This window comes from Aotus nancymaae, unplaced genomic scaffold (genome assembly GCF_030222135.1).
Source record: "Aotus nancymaae isolate 86718 unplaced genomic scaffold, 86718_ANA_hifiasm-v0.15.2.pri h1tg000029l, whole genome shotgun sequence".
Classification (NCBI taxonomy): Eukaryota; Metazoa; Chordata; class Mammalia; order Primates; family Aotidae; genus Aotus; species Aotus nancymaae.
In genome coordinates this window covers 10,522,871-10,537,344 of record NW_026988442.1, presented here as the reverse complement: position 1 = coordinate 10,537,344, position 14,474 = coordinate 10,522,871, and the positions used below count along the sequence as shown (strand labels likewise).

The window sequence follows — 14,474 nt, the reverse complement described above, 5'->3', positions numbered from 1 at the left end:
AAATCAGTTCAATCATTTGTCATTTGTCCAATTCCCCCACCAGAAGAGCCCCAGGAGTGCAGAGGTTTGTCTGCCCTGTTCGTGGGCACATCCTCCGTTCCTAGAATAGGGCCAGGCACATGAGAGGTGCTCGATAAATATTTGTTGAAAGAACAGATGGGTCAGTTTTGAGCCCAGGCCCGGCTACTGTTAGAACTTGTGACAGGCAAAGGCAGTAGAAACCACAGAGGCCAGACAGCAGAGAGCCAACTGGTGCCTGGGCAGAATGAAAGGGAAGAAACACCAGCACAGAGACAGGAGGGGCAAGCAGGAGGGTTTCCTTGACTGGGGGAGTGGAAGGAGGAGTGGAGGGGGAGTAGAGGGAGGCACGTGGCAAGTAAGGGGGTCAGCTTGGGGTATCTGTAGGAGGAATGTTCTAGAAATGAACACGACATAGTCTTGGTGCTCATTTACTGGCTCCCAACAACTTGTTCAGATGTGCTAAGACCTGTGCATAGTGCTAGGGAGAGAGGAGCAACCAGAACAGGCCAGGCTCTGCACTGTTGCCAGGGTCTCCCAAGGAAGATATCTAAAGGGCTACTGTGTCCTTGGTTCTTCCATTGTCCCGGTTTTATGGACTAGGAAAGGAAGGCATGAGAAGATGAGCCTCTTGCCTAAGTGGCAAAGACTGGATTTAGATACAGGCCTTAGGGCTCCAAAGACCACAGCCTTAGCCATTCAGTGGGGTGCTTGTGGCAGGCAGCCTTCAGGATGACCCCTGGTGCTCATGCCCTTGTATAGTCCCCTCTCTCAACGAGTCAGGACTGGCTGGCATGACTACTTAGATATTGTAGAAATGTTGGAGTCGCAATGGCTAAACCATTGCATTTCATCTTCTGTCTTGCCCTCTCTTGGACCACATGCTCTAGGGGGAATGGGCTACCATGCCCTGAGGACCCTTAAGCAGCCCTGCCATCTGGATGGGAACTGAGGCCTCCTACTCACAGCCAGCACCAGCTCACCAGCCACATGCGGCTGAGCCCCAGCCCTGGCCAAGCCTTCAGATGAGTGCAGCCCTAACTGATACCTGAGTGCAACCACATGAAAAAAAACCCCAAGTCAGAACTACCTTGTTAAGTTGCTTCAGAATTCCTAACCCTCAGAAACTGTGAAAGATAATAATAATAAATGTTCGTTGTTATTTTAAGCTGCTAAATATTTCAGGGTAATTTGCTATGCCACAGTAGAGAACTAATATACAGCTTTTCCAGAGCTTATAGAGGTTTAACCCTTTTGCTTCTAGTTACAGCGCTCTTCTCCGCCGTCTCCAGGCCTCAGTTTCCTCATTTTGACAATGGGCTGACTTGTGACTTGTGAGGAGGGTTGGCCCCTCGTCCTCTGCCTTGCTTCCACCCCTGGGGCCTACACCAGGCCCTCACCCTGTGGCTCGATGCAGACTGAGATGGTTTGTCTTGTCCTCTCTGAGGAGCTGGGCCCAAGCCTTCCTCACTGTTTTCCTCTCTGAAAGATATTCTATTGCTTTTCTTCTAGATCAGGGCTCTGAGTAAGCAGAGCCAATGGGCAGGGAGCCAGGGTTAGAGACAGTCGGGGACTAATGGGCTCTCATGGAGGGATGAGCTTCTCAGCCCCAGCTCAACTCTCAATTCTTCGGCACAGGCCCAGCGTCTCCAAACATCCACTGTGGTCTGGGCCTGGAGCGCTGCACTGAGAGTCAGCAAACTTGCTCAGTAGCTTTGCCATTTCCTTTCTGTGCCAGCAACAAGCTCCTCCAAACCTCAGTGGCCTCACTGTTTCCTCCTCGCAGAGGGCCTGGACAGAATAGGGAAATGGCCACTGGGATCTGTGCTCTGCAGGGGCTGGGCTGGGATCTTGTCTGTTTTGTTCATGGGGCCTAGTGCAGTGCCTGGCACACAGTAAAGCTTACCATATTTGTAGAATATTTGAAACTTCCCTGCCTCCTGAGCCTCACCTCTCACAGGGTGGCAGGTCCACTGTCCATCCCAGGTAAAAGGCCATAAGGAGAAGATGAGGAATGTGGGGGAAAGGGCTGCAGAGGGAGGGGGAGCAAGGCCCGCTTCTGCCATCTGGACTTGGGAGGGGCTGCCAGAATCCCTGCCTCCTCAGGCTCAGCTATGCCTTTGGTGGCCAGGCTACCGTGGCCTGAGGACCCTTAAGCAGCCCTAGGGGAGAACTCATCTGGAGGGGCCTCATTGGCCTCCTTGATTTCTCAACCTTGATCTTGGGAGGGGTTTGCAATCGCTCACCTCCCTGACACTTGAATGTTACAGAATGGAGTGATGTGTCCATTTTGCTAGGCCACATGCCTACTGAATACTCACGATGTGCTCAGCACTGTTCTAACCACTGTATTAAGTCCTTGTAGCCACTCTGCAAGGTAGGACCTGTTATCAATCCATTTTACAGATGAGACACAGAGAGATTAAACAACTTGTCCAAGGACAGGTAGCTCTTCACAGGTGCGAACAGGCTGTGCTTCTGCAAGGTCACTTGGCTAGAGCGATCATGTGACAGCGCTGCTGCCCATCCCCAGCCTCAGCTCTACCTTCAGAAAACAGAGCAAAGCATGTTCTCAATGAGGGAGGCTTTGCTGTGGTATCTCTCCATGTGGCATCAGGCCTTTCTGCCTGTACAGTTCTAGTGTGTATCTCTTCTCTTACTGAATCCCCAGCAGCCTGGGTAAAAGGGTAATTGTCTCCCACACGAATGAGTAAACTGAGGCCCAGAAAGGCCAAGCATTACCCACAGCTGGTATAGGAAGATTTTAACTTAATGGCTGAGCTCTTTCTATGTGCCTGTCTTGCCTCCTTGGTGACTGAGGCTGATCCTGTAGATGGGGTGACAGGGATAAGATTAGGGTCAGACAAGGATGGGAGAAGCAGGCCCAGAGCTCCACAGTCTATCACAGAATGATCTTCAGTGAAGACAGGACAGAAAAGTGGCCACATCAGTTCCCAGTCTCCACGGTCCTCAAGAACAGGGTCAGGATCAGGGACATCTGATCTGGCTCCTGGTGAGCACTCCAGTCTCATCTTGGCCACGCTCTCCTCGCTCTCTGCACTGCAGACAGACTGAGTGCCTTTTGCTTTTGGCTTCATTCTACCCCAGGGCCTTTGCACTTGCTGTCCCCTGTGCCTGGAATGCTTTTGCTTCCTTTCCTTGCCTAGGCACTGCCAAACCAGCTTTTCGATCTCAGCTCTGTCCTTCTTCCTAGTACCTTCCCTCCCTCAAGGTCAGGCACCCATTCTCCACCCCTAACATCCCTCAGTCCCTCCCACACAGCACATACCATGGTTGACCATTGCACATGGGAAATCACTAGGTTGGTTACCCCACTGCTCCAGAGGCAAGGGGGAAGGATGGTCTTCCTTGCTCACTACTAAATCCTCATCACTTGCATAGTGCCTAGCACATTGTAAGCTCTCAATAAACACTGGTGGAAGGGACAATTAAATGAATGCAGGAATGAATACTCTTATCTGGCAAATTATGTTCAGAGCTGTACCCAGACATTTGAGTGTGTGTATGTGGGCAGGGGCAGGAGTCTGGGGATGCACATTTGCACATAGTCCCAGAACCAAAAGGACACGTGGATTTTTCAAGACATTTATGACATGCTGTGTATCTTTTTGCCTCTGGAAAGGGGAAACAGGTGTCTCAGCTGGGTGTCAGGAATCCTGGGTTCTGGCCCAACCCTTGCCACTGACCCTTGGGTGAATGTGATTGAGTCACTCCCTTACCCAGGCTTACTGTTCCCATCTGTAAATGGGGGGCACAGAGAGGTGGTCTGTGTAGCGGTTAAGAGGGTGGGGTCTGAGCTGGGTGCGGTGGCTCACGCCTGTAATCCCATTACTTTGGGAGGCCGAGGCAGGCAGATCATGAGGTCAGGAGATTGAGACCATCCTGGCCACCATGATGAAACCCCATCTCTACTACAAATACAACAACAAAAAAAATTAACTGGGTGTGGTGGCGTGCACCTGTGTTCCCAGCTACTCGGGAGGCTGAGGCAGGAGAATCACTTGAACCCAGGAGGCAGAGGTTGCAGTGAGCCAAGATTGCACCACTGCACTCCAGCCTGGCAACAAAGCAAGACTCCATCTCAAAAAACAAACAAACCCCAAAGAATGTGGTGTCTGGAGCCAGTCCGCCTGGGTACAAACTCACTCCCTTACTTCTTAGCTGTGTAAACTCCCTGGCCTCTGTTTCCGCCACAATAAATGGGGATCATAACAGTCCCCATCTTATAGGATATCATGAGGTTTGTAAGTCAATGTTATAAGACACATATAAAGCGCCTGGCACAGAGACAGTCCCAAATGTGAATTAGCCACAGCAGAGCACTCACCCCAGAAGAGAGAGGAATCAATAGCAGCATCTCCTGCTTCTCTGCCTGCTGCAGCAGTGCCAGGCACATCCCAAGTAGCCATTGGAGCCTCACAGCAAACCCAGGCATGTGTGTGTCATCGCCTTCATTTTATAAATGGAAAAACTGAAGCTCAGTTCTTTCTCATGTTTGCACAGCCAAAAATCTCACAGATGTAAAGTTGAGGGAACAAAAGCAAGTTACAGTAAGATATGGATGGTATGACATCATCTATATAGGCAACAAACATTACGCCTTGATTAGGGAGGGCAGACATGGAGTAAGGGGCTATTAGCATCCAGTTTCAGCATAACTCTTTCTGCCAGAAGAAGGCAGGAGAGGGAACAGAGGCTTAATGGCATTGGTAAGATTTTATTTCTTCAGGTGAGTTGTGGGAACAAGAAATTGTATCTGGTTTTTCTCTCTACCTTTTTGTACATTTAAAACATTTCAGTAAAATTTAAAAATGCATAAAACAAGAGCAAGGGTCTGCATTAGGAGATGATGGGCGTGTTGAGACGATAAGCAATTTGTTTTCTTCTGCATCTTCATGCATTTCCATATTTCCTGATTTTTGCAAGCTGGGAGTCAGTAAAAGCAGAGAAAAGCACCCAGGCTGTTGGTGAAACGTCCAGCTGGGACTGGAACGGGGGTCTGCAGGCCTCTGGAGGGAGAGGTCCAAGCTGCCCCATTGGTTCTCCTGCTCAGCTCTGCCCCTAGTGGCTCATTTGCATCCTCTGCAGGGCTTTCTTAATGGGAGTTCTCCTCAGTGGCTTGGAGATGGTCTTTCTTCAGGCCTGCTTGGTGGCCACACTGTGTGCTACTAGTGGGTGACTAATGAGTGTTGGACTAGGGTCAGGAGGAACGGTCCACAGGGTCCCCTCTGATGAACTAAGTTTCTGTTCCCTTGTCCGAGGGGAGGTGGCCTTGTTTCAGCTTCAAGGATCTTCAGTCATCTTACCCAGAGACCCCACCAGATGTTTGCAGAGTTTGCCTGATTTTGCTCTCACCTCAGGTACTTGTTATCATAATTCCCATTTTGCAGATGAGGAAACTGAGGCCCAGGGAGTAGAAAAAGTCTCTTATACAAGACAGAAGTAGAGAAGCTGAAATTGGACTCCAGTGCTACCTGACTGTGAGCAGAGTCTGAAGGTTTACTGAGCACTTACTCTCTGCCAGGCCCTGGACTGAGCCCCCCATGTGCATTCACTCATTTAATCTTCTCAATAACCTGAGAAAAGCTTCTCTTAGTGTCCTCACTTCACAGATAAGGAAACCGAGGCACAGAGTGGCAAAGCAATGGTCTGAGAAGGCACAGCCGGCAAGCAGTGGAGCTGAGATTCCAACAGAGTCAACTGGGGCTCAGCGCCTACGCTCGGATTCTGTGGGATTTAGCCCCAGGCCCTGGGCCAAGAATGGGGTGTGCAATTGTAAGGGACACCTGGACTGAGCTTCTGGAGCCTCTTAGCTTTTCAGAGCAGCCACAGCTGCCTGAGGCCCTGCCTGAATCTTCCCTGGCAGAAAAGCCCTAGGGAAGCTCTCCTTGGGCTAAGGGATCCTGAGGGCAGAAAAATCTAGCAGCTGTGTGTCTCCCGTTTGGGGACCAGGGTCCTCTGTATTTTCCAGGTCCCAGCTAATGCCAAGACCCCCCCGCACCATGGACATGGCTTGTTTGTTGGGCAGGAAACTGCCTAAGTGGTGAGAGCATAGCTTCTGGCATCAGGTGGCTGGATCTGACTTTGCCCTTCTTGGCTGTATGACCTTGCGCAAGTCACCTAACTCTTGGTGCCTCAGTTTCCTCATCTGTTAGTGGACGAGCAATCTTACTTTACTGGGTCATTGTGAGAATTAAATGCAGTAACACAAAGCAGCTAGGGCAGTGTGTGGCACACAGCAAATGCTCACTAAATGAGTGCTTACTCACGGTGATCCCTGTTTTCATCCTCCACTCATTCTGGGAGGCAGCGAGTATTCTGAGTTCCCCTTTACAGAGGAGCCAGTTGGTATCTGTGGCTTCCCTGGGCTCCCGTAGCTGGTCAGTGGTACCCGTGGGATGTGACCTCCTGACCCCAGCTTGGTCCTCCCCAGACCGCACAGTCGACTCTCAGGGTTCATTCCAGACATTTCAGAGCTGGCTCTGAAGTTATGCAAACAGACTGCGGCCAGAGTCTGACTGGAGGTGCAGGCTTAGCGGGCAGACCTGGGGCCGGTTTTCTGACATTTCCTGCCCAACGAGAAGGGGAAGAAGGTCTGTGTACATCCCAGCCTGGCTGCGCTCTAAGGCCGGAGAGGAGAGAAATAGAAACATGTGACCCTGTCCTCTGCGGCCCTGTCCTCTGTGGATGACTGGCCAAGCCAGTTGAACAAATAAACCCGTCCCTCTGGGGGAAGTCGCCAGGGGGGCCGCCGCTGCTGTTGCCCACCCTGCACCCCCACCTCACCCAGGGCATGAGCTAGCTGGTCATCCCCAGGCTGAGGGCATCTGTGCCAGCTGTTTCTAGGTCCCCTTCTTGGAAAAATGATCCCATTCCTGTAAGAAGCAGATGCTGTTTCCCCACCCCATCCCCCAGTCCCAAACTGCTTAGGAAGGAGCCAGTGGTGAGGTTAGGAAATCAAACCCCAGGATGTTTTGTTCGGCACCGAGACTCATTTCTTGTTTGGATAACTGAAGGCTGAAAATGCCAAGAATCTGTGGGCAGCCTGGGAAGGCTGGGGCAGACGGGACCCTGGCTCCCAAACCAGGTCAGTTTGGGAGGGTCTCAGGCTGGGCCAGGACCCCACACTGGGCTCCTTCTTGGTGCTCTCTTGACCCACGCCCAGCCAGGTGGGGCGCCACAACTGCCAGCTTAAAGGGCTGAGTTATTCTGAGGTTTGACATCAGAGACCTGGAGCAAACAGCAGAAGCTGGGACAGTGCCAGGTTGGGAGGCCCTTGCCCAGCCTCTGACCCCTCTCTGCTTGGCTTTGGATGCAGAGGAAGAAGAGAAAGAGGCCCCAGCTGAGCAGCCAGCTGCAGTGTGGGCATCGGTCATCTGGCAGATGTGTCCTGGGTCTTCAGTGTGGACACGCAGGGAGGTAGAGGTGGGTGGGATGGCCTTGGGGCTAGAAAAGGAGAAACTGAGGAGGATACAGGGAAAGATGTAGGGAGACACTTTGAGAGCCAACCAGGAGAGAGAGTCAGAGAGACAGAGACGCCCACAGAGTTAGCAACAGTGAGTCAGGGCCACCGCGAGCACCCCAAGAGAGATCCACAGAGGCAGAGAGACGCAGAAATAGAGAGACAGGCTGACCACGGTGGCTCACGCCTGCTGTCCCAGCTACTCGGGAGACTGAGGCAGGAGGATCACTTGAACTCAGGAGTTCAAGGCTGCAGTGAGCTGTGATTGCGCCATTGCACCCCAGCATGGTTGAGAGAGCCAGACCTTGTTTCTAAAAGAGAGAGACAGAAATAGACAGGGAGATAGAGAGAGAGAGCTGCCATGGGCCCCAGGCCAGCAGCTGCTGGCTGCTCCTAAAGGTGAGAAGGTAGTTCTCACTCGCATTTCCAGGTGGAGTCAGCCCTGCCCCGGGAGCTCAGAGACTGGGGGAAGATGTGCTGCCCTCAGGTGGTGGGGGTGGGCCAGGGAGCCTGGGGCTTGTGTCTGGCCCTGGTTTTCCTCACTCTCCTCATCTGTAGAATGGATCATTCTGCAGGGACATGAGGAGAAGGCAGAGGATGGCACTTCTTGGCTGGGACACCTGGGACAACTGGGGGAATGGCAGTCACACACGGGAGCCCTTATTGAGCATCTGCTGTGTGCAGAGGCTTTCCCTGGTCTGCTTCTCTTGACCCCACGTGAAAGGTCAGGAGAAGGTGCTTGTCATTTTCCTCCCAGCCTTCGGATGAGGCACTGAGACAGAAGGGCCAGCACTGGGTCTTAGAGCAAGAGCGTGATGGACAGAGGAGGTCATGTGACTAGCCACTGAGTTGCCTGGCCCAGCTAGAGATGCCTGCACTCCAGCTGGCTCTGTCCCCCGACCTCCTCAATATTCCTGGCTGCAGCTTTTCATCCAGATGAGGTGGGTGGAGCAGAGTCCAGAGCTGATGCGCAGCACACGGGAGCTGGCTCCAGATGGGAGTCACTGGGGGAGGGGCTTTCCAGGAGGGAGGAGGAGGAGAGTAGGAGAGGCAGAAGGAGAGGGAGAGCAGGGAGAAGAAAGGGAGACAGGGGTGCAGGGGAGGAGGAGAGCGGGGAAGAGGAGAGAGGGGGAAGGGGCAAGGCCGGGGCTCTCCCCATGTCCTCTGAGCACTGGCAGTAGGACACAGCAAGCCAAATGCTAGGAAAAGAGAGTGGGTATCTGGGGACTTGGAAACTCTGCAGCAGAAGGGAGCCTCGAGGCCACCCCATCTCTAGATCCTGCTTCTCTTGCCTCCTCAACACCTTCCAGAGTCAGGAAAAAGAACCTGCAGTTTGGAGTGAGAATCTCGATTGGCTTTCAGTGCCACAGGGCTCTGACAAGTCACTTTCCCTCTCTGGCCTGTTTCTTCACCTGTACACGGGGGAACAGGAGGGGAGCTGGGGGCACAGTCTGAGCAGATGATGGCCTCTGGGATTTGCCTCCCCTGTGCCTGTCTAGATGAACAGAATTTTGAGGACAGCTTGTTCAGCCCTAATGAAAATGATGATGGTGATGATAATGACGATGGTGCCACTAGATAAGAGTATTTTAAAACTCATTTAAAAAAAATCTTTTCTGGGATGTTAGAGAAAAAGCCAAAAAAAAAAAAAAAAGAGCTTTGGGCTTCAGAAGATCTGAGATATGCCTGGACCAAGAGAAGATCCAGAGGGAGGTCACAGCCACAGAAGGTAGCAAGCATCCCCCACAGGGGCCCAGGAGTGTCAGAGAGGAGAGAGAGAAATCATTGTTTACCTGAACCAAGGGTCACATGTCTCAACTGGAGTGAAGAAGGACCCAAGAATTGCAGGACCCATGTCTCTATTTGCAGGGAGAACCCACAATGGAAATAGCCAACAAACACTTGGCACCAGGCCAAGGACTTCCTGGGCATCATCTTGTTAAATCCTCAGAGGTAGGTAGTGTTTTCACCTTGTTTTGTAGGTGAGAAAACCAGGGCTCAGAGAGATGAAGCAACCTGTTCCAGGTCACACAGCAAGGGGCAGAAATGAGGCTGGAATCCCAGCAGCTGGGCTCCAGGGTCAGGGCTCTCACCTTTCAGGCCATGCTGCTGCCCAAGGAGGGGACAGACCCAGGGAAAGTGATGACCAGGTCTGTCTAGGCTGATAGGTCTGATCTTGTGACAGGCTCCACAGGCATCAGGCCACCTGGCAGTGACTTAAATGCCGAGGGGACAAAGGAGTGCTCAACCTGAGGGGCTCCTGACCCAGGAGATGGCACAGCAAACACCAGAGATCGTGTAGTTCGGAGGAGCCCTTGAGAACATCAGCGTGGACAGTTGACATTCCCAGCTCCAAGGATACCTGCAACCCGTGTACTGGCTTGACTAAGATCGAGCTTCTCCCAGCAGGTGGTGCAGGGGCTTAAAATAGGGATTATGCTAAATTGAAGAAAAGCCCATCTCACTGCTCAGGTGAGCTCTCCTGTGTCTTGGTGAAGCGGGAGGCCAGGCAGCAGGCTGCGAATGCTGTGTGGGCAGTCTCATTTATCTTCCCCGTCATCCCTGACTTATTGTCATTTTCACCACTTTGCAGACAGGAAGACTGAAACCCGCTCACCCATAGCCACGTGGTAAGGAGGCACCTGCAGCCAGGTCAGCTGAACTCCGTATCAGTGATCTTAGGCCCCGTGGCGATCGACGGTGACCTGAATGACCCCAGCTCAGGATTTTCCAGCTAGGTGAATGGATGCCTGGAGAGGACATTCCACCCCAGGCTGCGGAGTCGGACCAGGTGACCTTCTGATCCTATAAACCATCAGTTCAAGCCGTCAACTCTCAGCCAATGTTTCCCTAGCATCTGACACCCAGGGATTCAAAGATGGATGAGAGAGTGAGAGGTGACATATAGTAGGTGCTCAGTAAATGTCTGTAGTCTGTAGCATGAGTGAATGCATGAATGCACAAATGTTCTTCCAGTCTCATGGGTTTTGGGCTCAGGATCCCATCAATGCCAATTTTGTGTCATTGTGGAGCAGGATGGAGACCTGGGACCTGAGTGATGAGACTTGGTGTGGGAGGCCAATTGGGAGGTGATGGCAGCGTCCATGGGAAAGATGACAAGGCCTAGGCCAGAAAGAAGGACCATGAGAGGAGCCTACGCAGCAGGATGGGCGAGGCCAGCTGCCTGGGGATAGTGGGAGCCACAGGAAGTCCTCAGGGAACAGACAGTCTGTGGCTGGGTGGTGTCATCCCCTAAACAGAGAGAGGCGGGCGGGAGGAGGATGTCAGAGGAGAGCAAGGAGTCGTCTCAGATAGCTTTGGGGTTGAGACACCACAAAGCCTCAGCGGGATGTTGGGGGAGGTCAAGGTCATGGGTTTGGGGCTCAGGATCCTATCAATGCCAATTTTGTGTCATCATGGAGCAGGATGGAGACCTGGGACCAGAGAGATTAGAAGAATATTTATGCATTCATGCATTCACTCATGCTACAGACATTTACTGAGCACCTACTATGTATCAGGCACTATTCTGGGCCCTGGGAACCCAGGAATGAGCAAAATAGACATGGCGCCTGCCCTCTGGGAGCTCACAGACCAAAGAAATGTTTTTAAGAACATCAGGTAGGGATAAATGTTAAGGAAAAAAAAAACAACAAAGTCGGTGGAAGGGATAAAGGGTGGAAGAAGGAGGGTGGCTCTTTCATACGGTGTGGGCAGGGCCTCTGATGAGGTGACATTGGGGTGGATAGGAGGGTGGGGTAAGCCACATAGGGGTTTGGGAGAGAGTACTCTGGAGAGTAAGAGTTCTTGCTTTTATTCAGATGCAATGGTAACCCTGGGAGGAGGGAGAGGATGTAACTTAGGTTTTGATGGGGAACCTTTGGTCTGCCGCATGGAGAATATGGGGTGGGGCCCGAGAGTTAGCAGGAAGCCAGGGTGGCAGCCATGACAGCCATCCAGCCAGGAGCCAGAGGTGGTTGTCAAGCTTGTCTGCTGTTCAATACACTCTAGAACCCAGGAATGGTTCACATCCTTCTTTCCCCAGCCACCACCCAGACTATCTCCTGGGTCCCTCTCCCTTTCCTCGGTAGCCCTCACTTAGGGGCTCTAAAGAGTCCCATCTCAGACCCCCCAGGATGTCTCTTGGGCCCTCATGCCCCGCCAGGGCCAAGCCTGCCTTGTGCACCTCTGTACTCAGTGCTTCCCCAAGAGTACACAGTAGGTGCGCAGACTGTTTGCTGAAAGATGAAAGAATGACAGGGCATTCTACAGCAGTCCGGGTCTTGGGCCAAAACCACAGTGGTGTCCCCGGCTCCTTGCTTCCTCCTACTCCACATCAATTCCCCAGCAGAGCTGATGGGCTGCACCTCCAGAACCCACCAGAATCTGACTGGCCACACCCCCTCCCAGCCCCGTTCTGCTCCAGGTGTCCAGTACCTCATGCCTGGTGGCTGCTGCGGCCACCTCTTTGAGCATTTTGCGTCTACCCTGCCTCCAACAGTCTATGCTGTTCAAATCAAATCAGGGGTGTCAGTCCCTGCTCAAAAGCCTGCAGTGGCTCCCATGACACTCAGAACAAACACCGAAGTCCTTCCAGTGGCCCCCACAGCTGCATGGCCTGCCGCGCCCTCACCTCTCAGAGCTCCCTCCCCTTGCTCCCTCTCCTCTGCTCCAGCCACACCAGCTGTCGCGGGCCGTTCTCCAGGCACACACCGCTGCGGATGCATTCCCCCCCTCACAGGCAATACACGTGCTGCTCCCTTTGCGGAACGTTCCCTCAAATACCCGCACGGCCCACTCTATCACTTCCCTTCTCCTCTGGTTTCAAAGGTCACCTCCTCTGAGATGTCCTCTCTAATGATCTGACCTCAAGCAGACACCCAAGGCCACCCCTTGCCTTCTTCTTCATTTTGCTTCACCATCTGACATAGTAGATATCTCTTTCCCTGACAGACATACTATACTGCTGTATCCCCAGCACCCAGGATGGCTTGCCCATGGTCAGCGCTGAATGGATTTCTGTTGGATGAATGAAGGGATGGCAGTGAAAGAGCCAGGTTGCCAGCTGACACTACCCTCAGGCCCATCCCTGCCCGACTCTGGGCCTCAGAGCCCAATCTGTGCAACTCAGAGCCAGCCCTCTGTGCCCAGGGAAGGCCTCTGGGATGGATGCTCCACCTGCTGATTGTGACAGACCCCACAGCCGCCCTCTGCCCCCTGCAACGCCCCCACGCCCCGTACCTTCTCCAGCCACTGCGTGTTGTTCTGCAGCGCCTGCTCCAGCCGTTTCACCCGTTGGGTGGGTAACTTCCCTGGGTGCAGTGGGGTGGCCAGGGGGTCCCTCTGGAAACTGCTGGAGTCCCCAGAGGGCTCAGGCCCTGGAGGGCAGGGCTCGGACTTGGGCAGCAAGAAGGTGTAGCGACAGTGGCCGTGCTGGACTACAAGTGTCTCACGGTCGCCATCCGCCTCCTGCCTTGTCTGTTGAGCCACAGACATGGTGGCAACCATGAGGAGGAGGCCACCCCACAGCATGTCGAGCTGGAAGAGCATCCGGAGATGTGGCAGTGGCGAGGGGTGTTGGGTCACAGCCCCAGGGGCTGGGCCTGGGATGTCCTGCTGCTGTCGACGGTGGCCAGGCTTGCCTGCAGCTGCAGCTGCAAGCCCCTGTCTGGCAGAGCTCCGTCCGGGCAGCTATTTATACTTGCTCTGAATACCACAGCTGCTCTGCTTCCTCTCGGCCACCTCCCGCCACCCCCATCTGACACACCCTCTCATCTCTATTCTTCACCCCTTCCCTTCCTCCTTCCTCAGTCTTGACTGCACGTTGCCCTGTTGCCCTTACTGTAACTGTGTACCAACCTTGCTCTGAGCCTTTCGATTATCCAGTGAGCCCTGGCTTCCCCACTGGAGGGGAGGGAAGAAAACAGCACACAGACACGTGCACACACTCGCACGCGCACACATTCATGTACACACAAACACCGAGCCCCAGTGTTGCCCGCTTTGGAAAACTAAATGCAACTTAACTCCCCCTTTCTCTCTCTCTTTCCCTCCACCCCCATCCCCTGTTCCCCAAGGCTAAGGTCTCAAGTTTCAGCCCCACTGCCATCCCCTTCTCTCCCCACTCCACCTTCCTCCCTCTGGTTCCATGTTAGCACTTAGAGTACAAGTGACCCCCAGAGAGAGCAGAGGGAGGGGAGGAGGCAGAGGGGTGAGGCTGGGGAGGGCCCAGCAGATCCACTTTGCTTCTAGAGGCACAGAAAATCCTTCCAAGGTGGGGCAAGTGAGCACCCCAGCTGGGAGTTGGTTTCTGTCCTCTCTTCTCCCTTAGGGACAGGGGAAAGTGGTATAATATACCCCAGGATGGCCCTGGCTTGGTTGCTTGTGACAGTAATGAGAAGCTGTCATGTCATGGGGCAGATTGTCCTGGGGCTGCTGGAGTGGGGAGGTGGAGAGGAGGTGGTGGCGAGAGAAGGTCGGAGTGCCCGGAAGCTAACCCTAAATCCCGCTCCCCAACAGCTGGCCATGAGACCTAGAGTGGGCAGCTTTGCCTGGAGGGGCCTCCACATCCTGGTCTGTAAACTGAGTAAAACTTATCTCCTGCAGGAGGAATTTGGGTGAGTCCTCAGCATGGGGGTGGAGAACTTTTCAGCTTATGGGTTCAAATCCTGGCACTTCCACCTACCAGATGCGTGACTTCGAGTAAGTCACTTAATTCCTCTGTGCCTTCATTTCCTCCTGAATGAGTTATTATTTTCCTCATTAATTCCTCATCAACTACTTCATAGGGCATGAAAATTGAGTTACAGCAGGGCTGGCACCAGGTGAACACTAAATAAATATTTTCTGTTGTGAATGTTATAGCTACCACAGCACCTCCCCTCCCCCAACCCACTGGAGTGTAAACCCCTCTAGGGCAGAGATTTGTCCCTGGGGGACACGGTCTCCAGGCAGGAGGTGCCTGGGAGTTTGC

At 53.2% G+C, this 14,474-nt stretch overlaps 1 protein-coding gene across 1 annotated transcript in view; it reads right to left on the bottom strand.

Moving 5' to 3' along the window:
- ANGPT4 (angiopoietin 4) overlaps positions 1-13,214 on the bottom strand; it is a 43,811-nt gene extending 30,597 nt beyond the window's left edge. Inside the window, exon 1 of the mRNA XM_012455269.2 lies at positions 12,743-13,214. Within this exon, the coding sequence (XP_012310692.2) occupies positions 12,743-13,051 (309 nt within the window). The 5' untranslated portion in view covers positions 13,052-13,214. The remainder of the gene's footprint in view (positions 1-12,742) is intronic.
- Positions 13,215-14,474: the final 1,260 nt, after the last annotated feature.